This window comes from Indicator indicator, chromosome 2, assembly GCF_027791375.1.
Source record: "Indicator indicator isolate 239-I01 chromosome 2, UM_Iind_1.1, whole genome shotgun sequence".
NCBI classification, from domain to species: domain Eukaryota; kingdom Metazoa; phylum Chordata; class Aves; order Piciformes; family Indicatoridae; genus Indicator; species Indicator indicator.
In genome coordinates this window covers 30332278-30347378 of record NC_072011.1, presented here as the reverse complement: position 1 = coordinate 30347378, position 15101 = coordinate 30332278, and the positions used below count along the sequence as shown (strand labels likewise).

General features: G+C 47.8%; 1 protein-coding gene across 4 annotated transcripts; it reads right to left on the bottom strand.

Moving 5' to 3' along the window:
• Nucleotides 1–10055: 10055 nt before the first annotated feature.
• On the bottom strand, nt 10056–12181 carry ACTA1 (actin alpha 1, skeletal muscle). 4 transcript variants are annotated; one of them, XM_054395400.1, is made up of 7 exons: nt 12053–12181; nt 11755–11881; nt 11557–11643; nt 11276–11437; nt 10870–11061; nt 10566–10747; nt 10056–10459 (listed from the first exon to the last, which is right to left on the bottom strand). In XM_054395400.1, exons 1-7 carry the CDS (start codon nt 12179–12181, stop codon nt 10316–10318), a joined length of 1023 nt encoding a protein of 340 aa, XP_054251375.1. In that variant the 3' UTR covers nt 10056–10315. The 4 variants fall into 4 exon arrangements, with proteins under 4 accessions (XP_054251375.1, XP_054251360.1, XP_054251367.1 ...); XM_054395385.1 differs by having other exon boundaries at nt 11557–11881; XM_054395392.1 differs by lacking the exon at nt 11755–11881 and having other exon boundaries at nt 11557–11752.
• Between the last annotated feature and the right edge of the window lie 2920 nt (nt 12182–15101).

Below are 15101 nucleotides of genomic sequence, written 5' to 3'. Positions count from 1 at the left end.
AGAAAATGAGGCCAATAGTAAAAGATGCAGCTTGAAACACTGCTTCCCCCCAGATACCAGAAGTTATCTTCAGAGTGGCTTTGACAAATGGATGTCCTTGAAAAGAACCTGTGCACCACTTGTGAGCAGTTCCCCAAGAGGGTGCTGACATCTGTGTATATTATTTATAATTAATTATCTACTCAGCACGGGGAACCTGTTGGCTCTGGAGAGTGCTGTTAGGCTGACTTTTATCTCCCCAGATTGCTGGTGTGAATCCAGCGCTAGCTGCCCAAGAACCAGACCTCTGCCTGCACAACCCACTGTGGTGCCCTCAGCCCAAGACAACACCAAGAGAGGAAGGCAGGTGAACCCCACTGCCCAATGCAAAATGGTGTCCAGAAACACTGCTGTGTCAGCCAGGCTGCAAATCTAGAATTATTTGCTATTTCCACTCTGAGGGGGCCACGGGCACTGCAGGGGGCTGGGTTTGGAGCAGGAAAGAGGCTGTCTGTGCAGCTTGCCAGATAGTGCCACAACACTGCCACTTGCCTGCCACCCTGGCAAGAAAGAAATTACTCCTGCTGCACCCACTGCTTGCCCAGGCTGTGAGGTGATGAAATTCAGGGGATACAGAACTAAAAGAACTGTGCTGAGCTGGGCTCCCTGGAGAAGCTCAGTAACAGGTACATGCTCACTGAGAGGAAACAGGAGCATTATGGACAGTCAAACTTGAGCTGTGCATTTTGCTAGCAATGGCTGATGAGGTGGGTGGCTTTGTTCCTGAAAGAGAAGACTAGGAGTTTTGTACTTTGAGCCTGGCACTCACACATCTGTATGGACATCCTTGCCATTCCCATGCTCCTGTTCCCCCACCCATGCCAGGACAGAATAGCATCTTCTTCTGGCTGTGAAATACTAACTCATTTGTAGTTGTACCATTCTATGAACTGCCCTACATGGCTGCTTCAGTACTCTGTCCCCATGGGGCTCAGTCTGTGCCCAGGCCTCTGCAAAGGAAGATGCTCAGCAAAGCTGAATGACTGCTACAGCAGCCTGGCCTTGCTAAGCTGAGCAGAAAAGAAATCGCATTCCTGTGAAGCTCTTCAGAGTCAAACGATATCCACCAGAAAGTGGTTAGCTCCAGAAGGCACAACACAAGAAGGAAACAAGACTAAAACCAGTACCTTGAGACACAAAAGTCTCAGAAACAGGCAGCTCTGCAACCCCAGCAATCTGCTTTCCAAGGAACATTATGAATGTGTTGGACTTACCTTACTCGATATTTGTAATTTTTCAGCCACCCACTAAGGCTCCAAGGAAGACAGAGAAGTAAATCTCCTGCAGAACTTGCCCTCCAGCCCTTAACTATCAAACCTCTCTGTGGAGAGGGGCAAGGCCACATGAACACAAGATTCTCCCTGAACATTTACCAGGGGACAGGTCTGGATGCAGGATGTAAATAGATAGAGGCTTCATTAAATTTAGTAAACAATAAGAAATTTCATTTTGTAAGAGATGGTAGCCAAAACAAGGTTCCACAGAGGGACACCATGGTTTTGACATCACCAGAGAATTAAAGAGAAAGGCCACATCAGACCTGGTTTCTTGAAGAGGACTTTTGATTACATATTTTTTTGCATAGTAATTCTAGATGCTTTGCCTACCCCATTGAGTCTAAATACAGATGTCTTTTTAGGGAACATTGTGTATGTCCATCTATGTTACCAAACTCTGTTTTATTAAAGATCTTTGGGGCTACAGACTACTCCTGAAGCATACTAACTTCCCCTTCCTTCCTCCTGCAAAGGCAGACATGACCTTCAGGCCACAAGGTGCTTCTGAAGATAAGGGCATATATGTGTCCCGTATTCAGCCCTGGTCTCTTGTTTGGCCAGTCATTTGCAGATGACCACCATGGAAAAATGACTGCCAGGGCAAAAGATGATCATGCATTTGTCCAAATCACCCTTCAAAAACTCTTTCCATGTCCCTCTTCACCTGTTGCCTGTGGAGAGATGAGCAAAACAGGCCAGAACTCTTCCTTCTGCATTTAGTAGTACCACTGCTGTGCCCACGAGTATAATTTCCACTGTGTAGATCATGCATTTTTGTCTGTTCACCCCTGCTGTCCACCTCCTTGATGGGGAGATGTGCACCACTCTGTTCGAGTCACAGATGTGGGCATTTGAAGAAAACCCCAAACAGAACTTCAAGCACAATCCAGGAACTGTGCCTAGGGGCTCCACCTGGGTCCCTGTTGCAGAGAGCAGTACAGACAGTGCCAGAAACCCTGTGCCAGAGGTGGACACTGACACAGTGTCCACGAGGGTTTCTGAAATGCATCATTTAGTAACATGCTCTGAGGGTGAGGACAAAACTCTAGAGATGTGTCAACTCCCTCTTCTGAGCACCTAAGTTCTGTCAACACTGAGGCACCCCACAGCCAGCAGCAGCCCGAGGGCATGACCCAGAAAGATCTTTCACAGGTGGGAAGACCCTGGGCAGATGCCAGCAGGGACACCCACTAAGACTCTGCTCCTCTCTGCTAGCAGGGAACAGCTTCAGGAGCTCCACAGCCTTCCTCCAGGCACTGTGCATGAGGAGTGAACAACTGGCTTAAATGGCATTGGTTTTGTGGGCATGCTTTCCTGGGATAACCTCACCCTACTCCTCCACAGGTCCTAAAATACAGCCAGGTGCTTGGATCAGATTAAATTTTGCTCTGCTTCTCTTTCCTCACCTTGTACCCAAGGGACCAAAGCGGATGGTCCCTGCCTCCCTGGATTTTTCACCATGCAATAGCCAAATAGCACATTAGCTCTGCTCTTCAGAAAGCGTGCAGAGATTTACCAGGTCCTTTCTAACTTCCCTTACTCTTCTAAATTATTCCCTGCATCCCATAGTACACCACCAGAATCTCTTTGGCAGTTTGGAGGACTTATTTAGCGAGTCAGATATAGTAAGGCATGACTTTATAAATAGAGAGGGGCATGGCTGGGGGACTGTGCAACATGATTCACAAGTCAAACTGCCAGTGAAGAACTTATCAGACATTTGCTTTAAATATTCATTTAACAATACCAACCTCTGCTCATCATTAAACTTACCATATAAAAAAACCACTCCCATGTGCCATCACTGTGTTTACACGATTTCTCCAACTCAGAAGCCGCTTACTCTCTCACTGGTCACAGAGAAACCAAAGTTGGAAAGCAAAAATACTTCCTTGATGCTCGAGCCTGCTGTCACTTCCAGCTCTGCAACTCATCAGTCTTTCCCAGTCCAAAGCCAGTGGGATGACAGTTACATCATACAACATTTCCTCCTTAACTGCTTTTATTTTTCACTCATGTACCTTATTTGTTTAAGCTGCTACTCCTACAGAATCCCTGTGGTCTGGATTTGGATCTTACTACTTTTCAGCTTTTTTCTTTACCCTCACTTAGTCAGCCAGTCCTTAACTCAGACTGATTCTTCCATTAAAAAATAGGGAAAATTAGATATGACTTATAAAATCAGCAAGAAAAATCACTACAGAACAGGCATAGATTAAACACATAAATTTACACATTTCATGGCCTCAAGTCATTCCAGGATCTGAACTTAGAGCAGTAACATTAGTTATTCCTTTTTCTTCCCTTCTGCTTTCTCCTGAGATTGCTTTTATTGCTATGGCTTTATTTCTTAATCTGGGACATGATCATGCAAGCACTTAAAACAATAACCAAATCCTTTGTCCTCTCAGCAGCTTCAGTGAGGATTACTGGAATGAATCAACTCCAGCATGTTTGCAAATCCTTAAATCAAGGGTTTGTCTAACCCAGCAGAGGGTATCCAAGACTGGATAAATAGGATGAAACTTTACTGCAGTGCTGGCATAGGTCACATCTAACCTGCACGAGTAATAAAAATTAATACTGAGTGCCATGTCAGTACAAGACCCCTGAGAGCCTTCTCCGTCATTCTTGTGCTGCAGATCATCCCAGATGTCTTCTCCTTACGTGGCCATGCTTTTGTGTCCACAGCTTTCAGTACTTGTCCTGTCCTTGTCCAGACCACCCCCTCCCTGCCCAGGCATGAGTCCTCCTCGTGCCATCTGCTGACCTTGCAATATTTTGCATGTTATTCCTCGCTCTTCTTTTATTTTTAAACAATGATGCACATTCAGCAGGTGTGCTCCCTGGGCTGTCTACAGGGAGTCCTGCTGCAGCCTTTGCTGTGGGAAGCTGCAGCTGATAAAGAAACCAAGCACCTCCAGTTTGGGCAGAGCTACACCTGGTTTCTGAATACCAGTCAAGATGTGACAGGAGTTACATCAGTTGCTTCTTCACACAGGAACATGTGCAGCAGGTGGTAAGAAAAAAATAAACCAAGATGTTAGCAGAAGGTAAGCACCTCAGGGATTAAATAACACACTTTTAAACTTGGACTTTGGATTTTAGCACCAAGTTCCGCTTGATGCCATATTTTGCTGTCTAAGCATATCAATCTTCATTAACTTGCCTAGCATTTAACCCCTCACGTGAACAGTGGGAATCATAGCCACTTGACCATGCTGTCTCAGCCAGGATGGGCTAGCTTCAGTGGGCTAACAAAAATAACAATAATAATTAAAAAAAATGGATGAGGTAAGAACAACATTATTGCTACTTCAAAATTATTTGTGTTAGGGAGCTCTGCTAGCTTTCTGTTGGCTCCTCAGGGGTTAAGGTTTCCCAGGATGAAAAATACTTACAGAAGAAATATCCTGTTCTGATAAGGCTCTTGAAAAGTGCTTCAGTCCCCATGCAAGCACTCCAAATAATTCATGGCAAGAAAGTGGACAGTCTCAGCATTTGGACCACGCTTACTTTCCAGTATGGGATGTGCTGCGGAGCACGCAGAGCTCCCCGCTGTGCCCTTTGGTTGTACTCCCCAGGCAGATAGCCCAGTGACAGCATTGTTCATTGCTAGCAATCTAAAACTGGTTTAGACCCTCATGCCTCTGTTATTTTAACCATTCTTTGTGATTATGGTTGCTAAAGAGGATTTTTTAAATCTTACAAAGCAAATACAGTTGCCCTGGTAAACCTTGTTGTCCTCTTTTGGGTTGATGTGCTTCGTTCCTGATCCAGTTGCACAGCCCTCATTCCTCCTTCGGCAGACAGCCATCTCTCTGCAGTCACAGGGAGATTTGGGAAGGCCAGGACTGTCCTGTCATTGTCTGCTCCCCCAACAAGGCTGGCAACACTGCATGTTGCACAATACTGGTGACCAAACCTTCCTCTGCTCTGGGAGGGGAGGGTGTCCCCTTGCCAGCACTGTCCTAAACAATGCAACACCAACAATCTAAGCTCATCACTGGCCACTGTTCATGCCAATGGCCAATGTAAACTCATTTTGTTTTGTACTCAAACAGATCAGGTGATGTCTGTGTCTGAGGGACTAGTAGGGGTGACATGAAGGGCCACTATTTCCTGAAACTTCTGCAGCATTCTTTGTGAGAGCACCCTTGCCCCTGTCTGCATGTGTTTGGCACCAGGGCAGACCTCCTTCTGGGAAAAGGACAGAGCTGTATCCATACAGAGGTCCTCATACACTCTTGTACTTGGATACCTACTTGCAGCATTACTGCTTTGGTGAAAGAGGACAACCTAACTAGAAGAGCTAGGAGGCATTAGCTCCTCTGCAAATACAGCTCAGGTCCTCATGCTTCTGTGAGCCAGGGTCAAGGTCTGATGCCTGTTGTCCCTAGCTTCAGGCTGCTCATCCCTGAGCATGTGTGAAAGCCTTTTTATAAGGTTGTCCTCCCTCTTTTCCCAGCTGAGATTTCTCATCTGTAAAGCCTTGTTTTTCCTGGAAGGGAGAGAAGCTGCTGGAAGCCAAGCAGTGAGGGCACAGGGGGGCACGGAGAACATGTTTGGAGGGTATTAAGGGTGGGAGGGATGTGCCAAGGAAGAAAGCTGCTTCCAGAGATCTATATATACACAGCTTCCTGAGTTGGGGTTACAGAGAGGCTCATTCCCGGGCTGCCTGTGGCACTCCCTGAACAACAGTGGCCAGAGCTGCTGCTGAGCCTCATTCTTTAGTTTTGGAGCACAGGACTGAGCAGCCAAGACAAGACAGAGTTTGGCTGTGATCTCTGCAAGCAGGGGAAGTGCTGCGGGTTTTCACGCTGATGTCTCCAGTTCTGCACTGGGCAGTGCAGTTTCCAAGTTGACAGGACGCCCTGGGAGGGGGAAGAAGGAGTCCCCCCCGGGCAATAAAATATTTCTCCATCATCTGATCATCTCAGCCACACACAGCACACATCCCCTGTGGCAATCAGCAATAGAGCTGTAGAATCACAGAATCACTTCATTTGGAAAAGACATTTAAAATCATCACTACCAAATTCTACCAAGTCTGGTGCTACATGAAGTCCCTTAGCACCACATTTATGTGTCTTTTAAACACCTTCAGGGATGGGGATTCAATCACCCCCCAGGGAGCCTAAATACTCCCAGCTGTCCCTACTGCATAGCAATTGGAAGCTGCATTGTTTTTCAAATCCTGAATAAATAAAAGCTAGAGCATTTCCCAGCTGCAATTACAACTAATTCCTTAGGCTTCAAGCTGGAACTTTTTGGTCCCCTCAAAGGCTGTTCTGCCCCTGAGGGACTGAGGGAACATCCCCAAAGCTGCCTGCAGTTCTAGGAAAAAAAAAAAAAGGAAGCCTAATAGGCAATGTATAATTTGATTAAATTTGTCTGGGGATTAATAAAATAGAAACAACAAACAAATTTCCTATAAAATAAGAGCATGTTCTTTGAAGAGATTTGTTTCAATGTTTCACTTTCAAAATTAAAGATTGCCAAAGAGTTGCTTAGGAGTTTCCTGTGAAAAAATAATTGTAATTTTCAAGTGTCCTCTGTTTTGCCTTTTTACTAAATTTCATTGAATAAATATAACTGGCCAAATGCCCATGGGAGATTCACAATTAACAGAGTATGTAGTGGAACTGCACTGGTGTTGGAGATGAGGGGCTGTTTGGGTCCTCTCAGCAAAGCCAACCCCATTAAATACTATAGGCCAAAGTGCTTTTTGTTTCTGCAGTTTTGGAGGCCAAAAGGAGAAATGTGTCAAGGTGCCAGTTCCCTTTCCCAAACATGGGACAGAGCCATGACATTTTGTGGGAGGTAGCCTGTCCTAGGCCACATTGTGCACTCTGTGCAAAGCACATTAGCACACGAAATTAGGAAGCACCTTCTCATCTTTTCCAGGATTCCCTTTGTCCTTCTGCTGAGAGGCTACTTCAAACCTGCTCCTCAGAACCCAGGTTTTCTCTGTTACTTAGCTTCTTAAACTGTGTCGCCAATTGCCTTGACATCTGCAGCCCTTAAGGAATCTTATTTCAACAAGTAGTCATGACTGTGCTTCCCAAGCTCATTTAAACAGCCCCAGTTAGTTTTTGTCCACTCTAGGACTCTTTCTCCATGTTTTTCTATCTCTTGGTTATATTTGCATCCGGAGCAGCTTCTCGAGTTGTCCACAGCGTGCAACTGCAAAGCCAAGCTGCGGAGGGTTGTCCTGCACTGGTCGAGTCGCAGAGGTAGCAGGCTGTGGAGCAAGCAGTGAGCTGCAGTCCCGAAGGATGCTATTGGTGCAGGCAAGAACCATTCTGACTGTACCCGCCCTCCCACGGCAGGCCGGCGTCCTGCATCCTTCTCGCTTACTCCTTTTTACTCCTCTGCGATCACATTTATTCCTTTGCTTCTAACAAAACCGCGGATGCTGGTCCTGACAATTTTCTGCCTGCCGCCAGCAGCACTGTTACAGACACAGGGAGGGTAATGAAATTATCGAGAAACGGACAAAGAAGGTCAAACCCACACTGCTGTGTACAAGTGAAATTTCCCAAATATCTTCCCAACATTGGGGCTTGTGAACCATGTGAAAACCAAACTCACCTGTTTCCAAACAACCCGTGTCTTCAGTTGCTGAAAATACCAAACCCAAATAAAAGGCTCGTTTCAGATTAAAAAATGTGGTTTGTTTTGAAATTAAAGCCTGAATAGGTTTGAAAAATTGTTGCATCTCAGTTCATCAATTGAGTAACAAAAACAACAAACCAGTCTTTTTTATTTTTTTTTCCCAGTGGCAAAAATGCAATTTTTGGGCACTTATCTTCAACAGGATGAAATTGACACTATCAAGAACACCTGATGCTGTGGGTTTGTATGAGACAAAATGCTGCTGTTACAGACAGCAGACAGCAAGATGCCAGTAGTACGGCAGCCTCCCTGCATGAGGCAGTGCCTGTGCAATGCCCTCTGCCCACAGCTGCACTCACAAACAGTCCTAAACCCAGGTCTGGCACTGCAAAATCTGGGTCTTCATTCAGAGGGGAGCAAGCATTCCCTGCTCCCACTGATTGTGATCAGGCTGGAGGGTGGGTGGGTGGTTCAACATCACTCTCTCTGAAAGTCAGCCTCTTCTGTTGTGGGTTTAGGATCCTAACTTTAATCATGCAGGTGGAAAAACTGAGTGCACTGCTACCCCAGAGCAAGTGCTGTCTAACCCATGAGGCTGCTTTTCTAACAACTTTTGTCTGTGCTTCTAAAATTGCTTTTTAATCAAACAACAGAAGTAGGTCCTAAATTGTAACAGCACTTAAGCCACAGTTGAACCTGAGATCAGGGGTCAAGTACAGAGGACGTGACATTAGTTAAGCATCTCCCTAAACCCTGACAGAGAGCTGTCAGATGAAATATGGGGCATTACACAACAACTTGCACACCTGGCATGCTCACTTTTTAAGGAGCAATCATGTCCCTGCTCTCCAGTCCACTTCCAGTGACTCAGAGATGGGACTCGGCTCAGGACCTCCTAGAGCTGTCCGGGGCCTCCCTTTCCCCAGATATCAAGGAAGGAGCAAGTAAGCTTCTCCCAAAGGTTTTTTGTTTGGGATAGGGCTACCAAAATTGTACTCATATACGGGTCTCATTTTAATGCAGGTAAAAAGAAGCCAAAACAAGTACACCCTTAGCATAATCACAGCAGGAAAAAAACTTTCCCGGGTTAGAAGTTCAGCTGAAAATCCCTTTTTTTCTCAGCACTGCTGGCTCCCACAGTAGAGGGACACCCAGAAACACAAGCACTGCTTTCCTAGCAAGGCCCTATGTTCCAGAAGTCCTCTTCCAAAGGCTGCCTGCTCCTGTGCATGTGTCCTGACATGGGGAGTTGTGCCAAGCCTTGGCAGGGCTTTAGGGTATCTTCCTGAGGGAGCTGAGAACCTGGTGGGATAGGGGTGGGGACAACAAAGGGGGTGTCCCAAAACCCCCATCTGGGTAGTGAGATAAGCAGGGGCAGCTTCCCCCTCTCTCACCATGCTCTGCCTCCTCACTGGCAAAAATTCCAGGCAAACGCCTGAGGCAGAGGAAAGTTCTTAAAGAGTTCTGCTTCAGGTCGCTGGGGCATCCCTGTGTGAAGGAGCTGGCCATGGGAGTGGTTTGGGAGGGCAGAGGACAGGATGTTCCCTTTCCAGGCAGCCCCTCACTGGCAAGAGCAAGCATGTCAGGGCAGGTGAAGAAGTGGCCCTGGCTGCCCTCAGCCCCCAAGGACAGCCTGATGGTGGGTGGGTTTCCCATAAGTGGAATGGAAAGCTCTTTATTTACCCTGCCCCCCCACCTTCCAACAGTCCTGGCCCTGCCTCTGTTCATCATGCCTTGAAGCTGCACCAGCAGGGCAGGGCTACATTTTTGGCAGGCTAAGACAAAGAAATCCTTTACAAGCTAAAGTTCCAGGTAAGCTTTGCCCTTGTGGGTCTAGCAGAGAATGTTGCTGAGCAGCAGGCACCCACCTTGCAGTGACCTGATGCAACACACAGAGACCTCTGGGTTGCTCTCAGCACCACCAAGATGTTAACAACCCATGTTAAGTCACGCAGAGCTGGATCCTCTAGCTGCTGTCTTGTCCCCACCCCAGTCCTCATCCTGTCTAGGGAGCTCCAACCCCACCACCCACTGCTCTCACTGTTAGATGACACTCTCCATCAGCAAGTGATGGAAGAATACAAGCAAATGATGACAAAAAGCCACATTAGGAGTAAGACAGAATGACTGATGATTTAATGCTTCTTGAAGTTTTTTGTTTCCTTCCATGGGGCATTGGTTTTAAAAACAAACAAAGTGAGGTAAAATAAATTAATTTATGTACACTTTACATACATTGTGTCAGCTGGAGCTTTGCAGCAACAGTAACCAGAAATTGTTACAAAATAGAAAGTTACATGGCTGTTGCAGGTCCAGGGCAGCCTGCAACCTAGAAGGTTGTCATCCTGAGCATGGTTGGCAGAGTGATCACGTAAACATGTTTAGAAGCATTTACGGTGGACAATGGATGGGCCAGCCTCATCATATTCCTGCTTTGTGATCCACATCTGCTGGAAAGTGGACAGGGAGGCCAGGATAGAGCCACCAATCCAGACAGAGTACTTGCGCTCAGGTGGGGCAATGATCTAGGAAAAAGACAGGAGAATTGAGATCAGTAAACAAGCAACCACTGCAGGTGGCAGACAGAAGAAGGCTGCTCCCACGCCTGTGTCCTTCATGCTCCAACCTTACCTTGATCTTCATTGTGCTGGGGGCCAGAGCTGTGATCTCCTTTTGCATGCGGTCAGCAATACCTGGGTACATGGTGGTACCCCCAGACATGACATTGTTGGCATACAGGTCCTTCCTGATGTCAATGTCGCACTTCATGATGCTGTTGTAGGTTGTCTCATGGATCCCTGCAGACTCCATACCTGGGAGCAGGGAAGGGAAGAAAAGCAGGCACAAGTTAAACACAAAGCAAGAGCTCTGTGGGAGGACTCAGGAGAGAGGGAAGAGATGGCAGAGGACAAGAGAGGGAGGGGGGCACACACACCAATGAAGGAAGGCTGGAAGAGGGTTTCTGGGCAACGGAAACGTTCATTCCCAATGGTGATGACCTGTCCATCAGGCAGCTCATAGCTCTTTTCAAGGGAGGAGGAAGAGGCAGCGGTGGCCATCTCGTTCTCAAAGTCCAGCGCCACATAGCACAGCTTCTCCTTGATATCACGGACAATCTCACGTTCAGCTGTCAGGGGGAAGCAAAGGTATTGGTGATTGCAAAGGAGGAACAGGGAATGCTTGCATCTTTCATAGGTCTGTTGGAACTTGAGACCCTCAGCTATATGCAAACTTCCAACAGGGAACGCTCATGAGGCTTGCAATGGGGCAAGACATTGCAGCAGCCCTGGAGATGCAAAGGTTGGACACAGGAATATTTTGGAGAAGGGAATAGTGCTTACCTGTGGTGACGAAGGAATAGCCACGCTCAGTCAGGATCTTCATCAGGTAGTCAGTGAGGTCACGGCCAGCCAGATCCAAGCGCATGATGGCATGGGGCAGGGCATACCCTTCATAGATGGGGACATTGTGTGTCACACCATCACCAGAGTCCAGCACGATACCTGGGAAAATGAGAAGTAGCCACCTGAGATGCAGCCCACAAAGCGCCCTGCAGCAGAGTAGGAAACAGTCCTGGGCATCCTTTCTTGGGGAAAAGGGCCGTTAGGACACTTGCACTCACCAGTGGTACGGCCAGAGGCATACAGGGACAGCACAGCCTGGATGGCCACATACATGGCAGGGACGTTGAAGGTCTCAAACATGATTTGGGTCATCTTTTCACGGTTGGCTTTAGGGTTAAGAGGAGCCTCAGTGAGCAGGGTGGGGTGCTCCTCAGGGGCGACACGCAGTTCATTGTAGAAGGTGTGGTGCCAGATCTTCTCCATGTCGTCCCAGTTTGTGATGATACCATGTTCAATGGGGTACTTCAGGGTCAGGATACCTCTCTTGCTCTGGGCTTCATCGCCTACATAGGAGTCCTTCTGACCCATACCCACCATGACGCCCTGAAGGAAAGGAGTGGGGGGCGATCAGCGACCTATCTACGGGCGGCAGCAGGAGGCTCCGCAGCAGGCCAGGCATCCTCTCTCCACACAGAGGACTGGGAGGCAGCAGGAACCCGCGGCCATCGCTGCGTCAGAGCTTGAGGGGAGGCTTAGAGGGGGACAGCGCCGTACCTGGTGGCGAGGGCGGCCCACGATGGAGGGGAACACAGCCCTAGGGGCGTCATCCCCGGCGAAGCCGGCCTTCACCAGGCCAGAGCCATTGTCACACACGAGCGCAGTGGTCTCGTCCTCGTCGCACATGGTGTCGGCTGTCTGCGGGGGCACAGGGGTGCAGGCTGAGCCTCACTGCCAACTGGCAGCCGCAAGGAAAGGACGGCGAGACAGGGACTTACCTGGGCTGGCTGCGGACTCCACGCGTCGGGCCACTGACAGAGAGGCCTCCCGCTCCTCGCCGGGTAGCTCGTGGCCGGCCGCCGGCCGCCGAGCCTTTTATCGCGGCGGGATGCGACGGCGGCCGGCCCCCAGGAATGCGGCCCCGACCGTCGCCATATTTGGGTGTCGGGGCCGGCGTGGCCCCGGCCCGGCGCTGCCCAAAGAAGGCGCTCCTGGCCGCGGCCCAGGTGAGCCAGGACTGGCCGTATAAGGAGCGTCTGCCGAGCCCCCCCACCACCCGCGGCCGGGGCGAAATAATCCCCCGGCATCGCCGGGCCCGTTAAGGGCAAAGCAGGTGGGGGCCGCCGCGGCGGACCCGCGGGGGTGGCCGAAGCGGGCTCGGGCCCGCCACAGCGTGAGGGCGTAGCGCGCCGCGGCCCTACCGGGGGCTCGGTGCTCAGGGGGAGGCAAAGGCCTCGGCTCTGCAGCCGCGGCGTGCCTCAGCTCAACAGCTTGGAGCTGCAAGGGGCGATACGAATCTTGCCTGTAGGTACAGGTGAGCGCCGGGGGAGAGAAAGGGAGCTGTGAGAGCAGGTGAAGTGACAAGGTAGAGCTGTGGTTTACAAGTAACGCCATTGTACGTGGTGATAGCGCCTGTGAAAGCCTCAGCTTTACACACACATTTATCCACACATTTTTCCTTTATTGTGATTTTAAAATGGCAGATCAATGCAGCAGATAACATGTTAGACAAATGCCTTAAATGTGGTGAAGCATTAATGCCAGTGACCATCTGATCCCAGAAGCCTGATGTAGCTATGAATGCTGATGCCACTACTGCCTACTCATAGCTGGCCAGTGAGGTCAGCTGGGCAACAGGGCATCCTCCAGCCATCAGTGAGGATCACCCTTTCCAAAATGACTGGAGCCTCACAGACCAGTCATCTCTGACGAGCTGAAGGTACCCTGCAATTAAAGAGGAACAGTTCATCTCATTCAGCTGTGGCTATTTAAGCAGAGATTCCACACAGGACACTTAGAACATTTTATACAGAAATCTGGTTATTGATGGAAGGAAGAGGCAGTATGGCAAGCAGACGTGCAGGCCTGCCAATGAGTCAATGCATGAAAGCATTCACAACCTTCTCTGAAATCACACTACCTTTAAAAAATTAGCAGAAAGATGTCAAGAGAGAAGGAAGAAATAGTAAGCCAGAAGCACCCATGTTGTGAAGAGTCTCCTGCAACTGAAGGCATTTCTGTAGCTGATTGCGTCATCAGAGAAGCAGACAACTTTTGTGTCCTCCAGTCTGGCAGCATTCCTCTTTACCAGTGGCAGCCCTCTATTTCATTATGCTGTAGATTTTTAATTCCTGTCAAATTATTAAAGCACACTGGGGATAAAACATGCTATTCTTTCATCCTGTTCTCTTATTATTCAGTTCTGTCATCGACAACTGGCTGTACAAAAATTGCAAGCCTGAAAGTACTTACAGGCATTGCAGCCGTCAAATCTATTTACAGAGCTGCAACACTGTTGTGGTTTCCAAAATAGGGTCAGTTGTGTTGAAACAGAAATCAAGTAACAGAATGCCTAATGTAACACTGCTGGAAGATAAACATTCTTAAACCATCCATAGAACCCAATGCAAGCATAAACACACCCTATCCCTTCTTTGAATTTTCTAACTCCAGTCTAGTTTACAACAAAATGCCTGATGGCAATGTTAAGCTCTGCATAAAAGATCTTTTTTTCTGTGGGTAGATCTGGTATTTAACTGGACTCACTAAGTTAATTTGGTTTTGGTCCCAAATCAGAAAAGGTTTGAAGTTAATTTCCAGAACAGAGCTGGGCACACAGATCACTATCCACAAGGCATAGCTTCTGAAATTGACCACAAATGACAACTGATAAACTTTCCTACTATTTTGTTGATAATAGAGAAGTGTGGACCTCCTGTACCATGTATATTTTTCATTATTGATAAAACCATTTAAGAAACAATATATGTCTTTATTCATAAGGAGCTATCAATACTCCAAACTTGGGACCAAAAGGTTCAAGTTTATTTGTTTTTGTTGCACTGGAGACAACCTAGAGCTCTGGCATGAGTTTTGATATGCAGTGGTAAATGAAGGCATCCTCCCTGTAAGGTAATCTGAGACAGGAGTTCTGCACCAGCACAATTTATTACATAATGGAACAGAGGAGGGAGAGAAGGAATAGCTTCTTCAAGCTTCCCACCAGAACAGTGAACCAGCTCAATGCTCCTAGTACAAGAACATTAAACTTCAGTTTAGACATGGAAGTTATTTTAATGAGGTTTTGTTTAAGTAAACTCATTGCCTGTAGCCTTCTGTTTTGGCAATAGTCAGATGGAAAGCCGTTGTACAAATGCCAAATGCCTCACGCCCCAGCAATAGTACAAAACATTAGTTGCAAAGCCTACACTGCTGGTCGCTTCCTGAGAACCTGGAGAAGGCTTTGACATCGGCCAGAATAAGCCAATTCCAGCACAGAAGCAAGGCACTTTGAGACAAACAGCCTGCTTCTGAAGCAAGCTTTCTGGGGCTCACCCTGCCATTCCGGACAGAACACAGGTGGCCTTTACTCTAGGAAGGGATGCGAGATCCCTGAAGCATTCTATTGTGGACAAGCAACTGAAGATTCCTCTTCAAGAAAAAATTAAGTCTAGTAGTTCAGGTAGAGCGTACTTCAGCAGGAGGTGGTCATCATTTGATAAGATTATTCCCCTTATTCCAAATGTGAAGTTGATCAACCATGTGAAACCACCTCTAAAGCAATCATGTGGAATTCTTCTAAGGCTTTAAACAACCCACTCCTTCT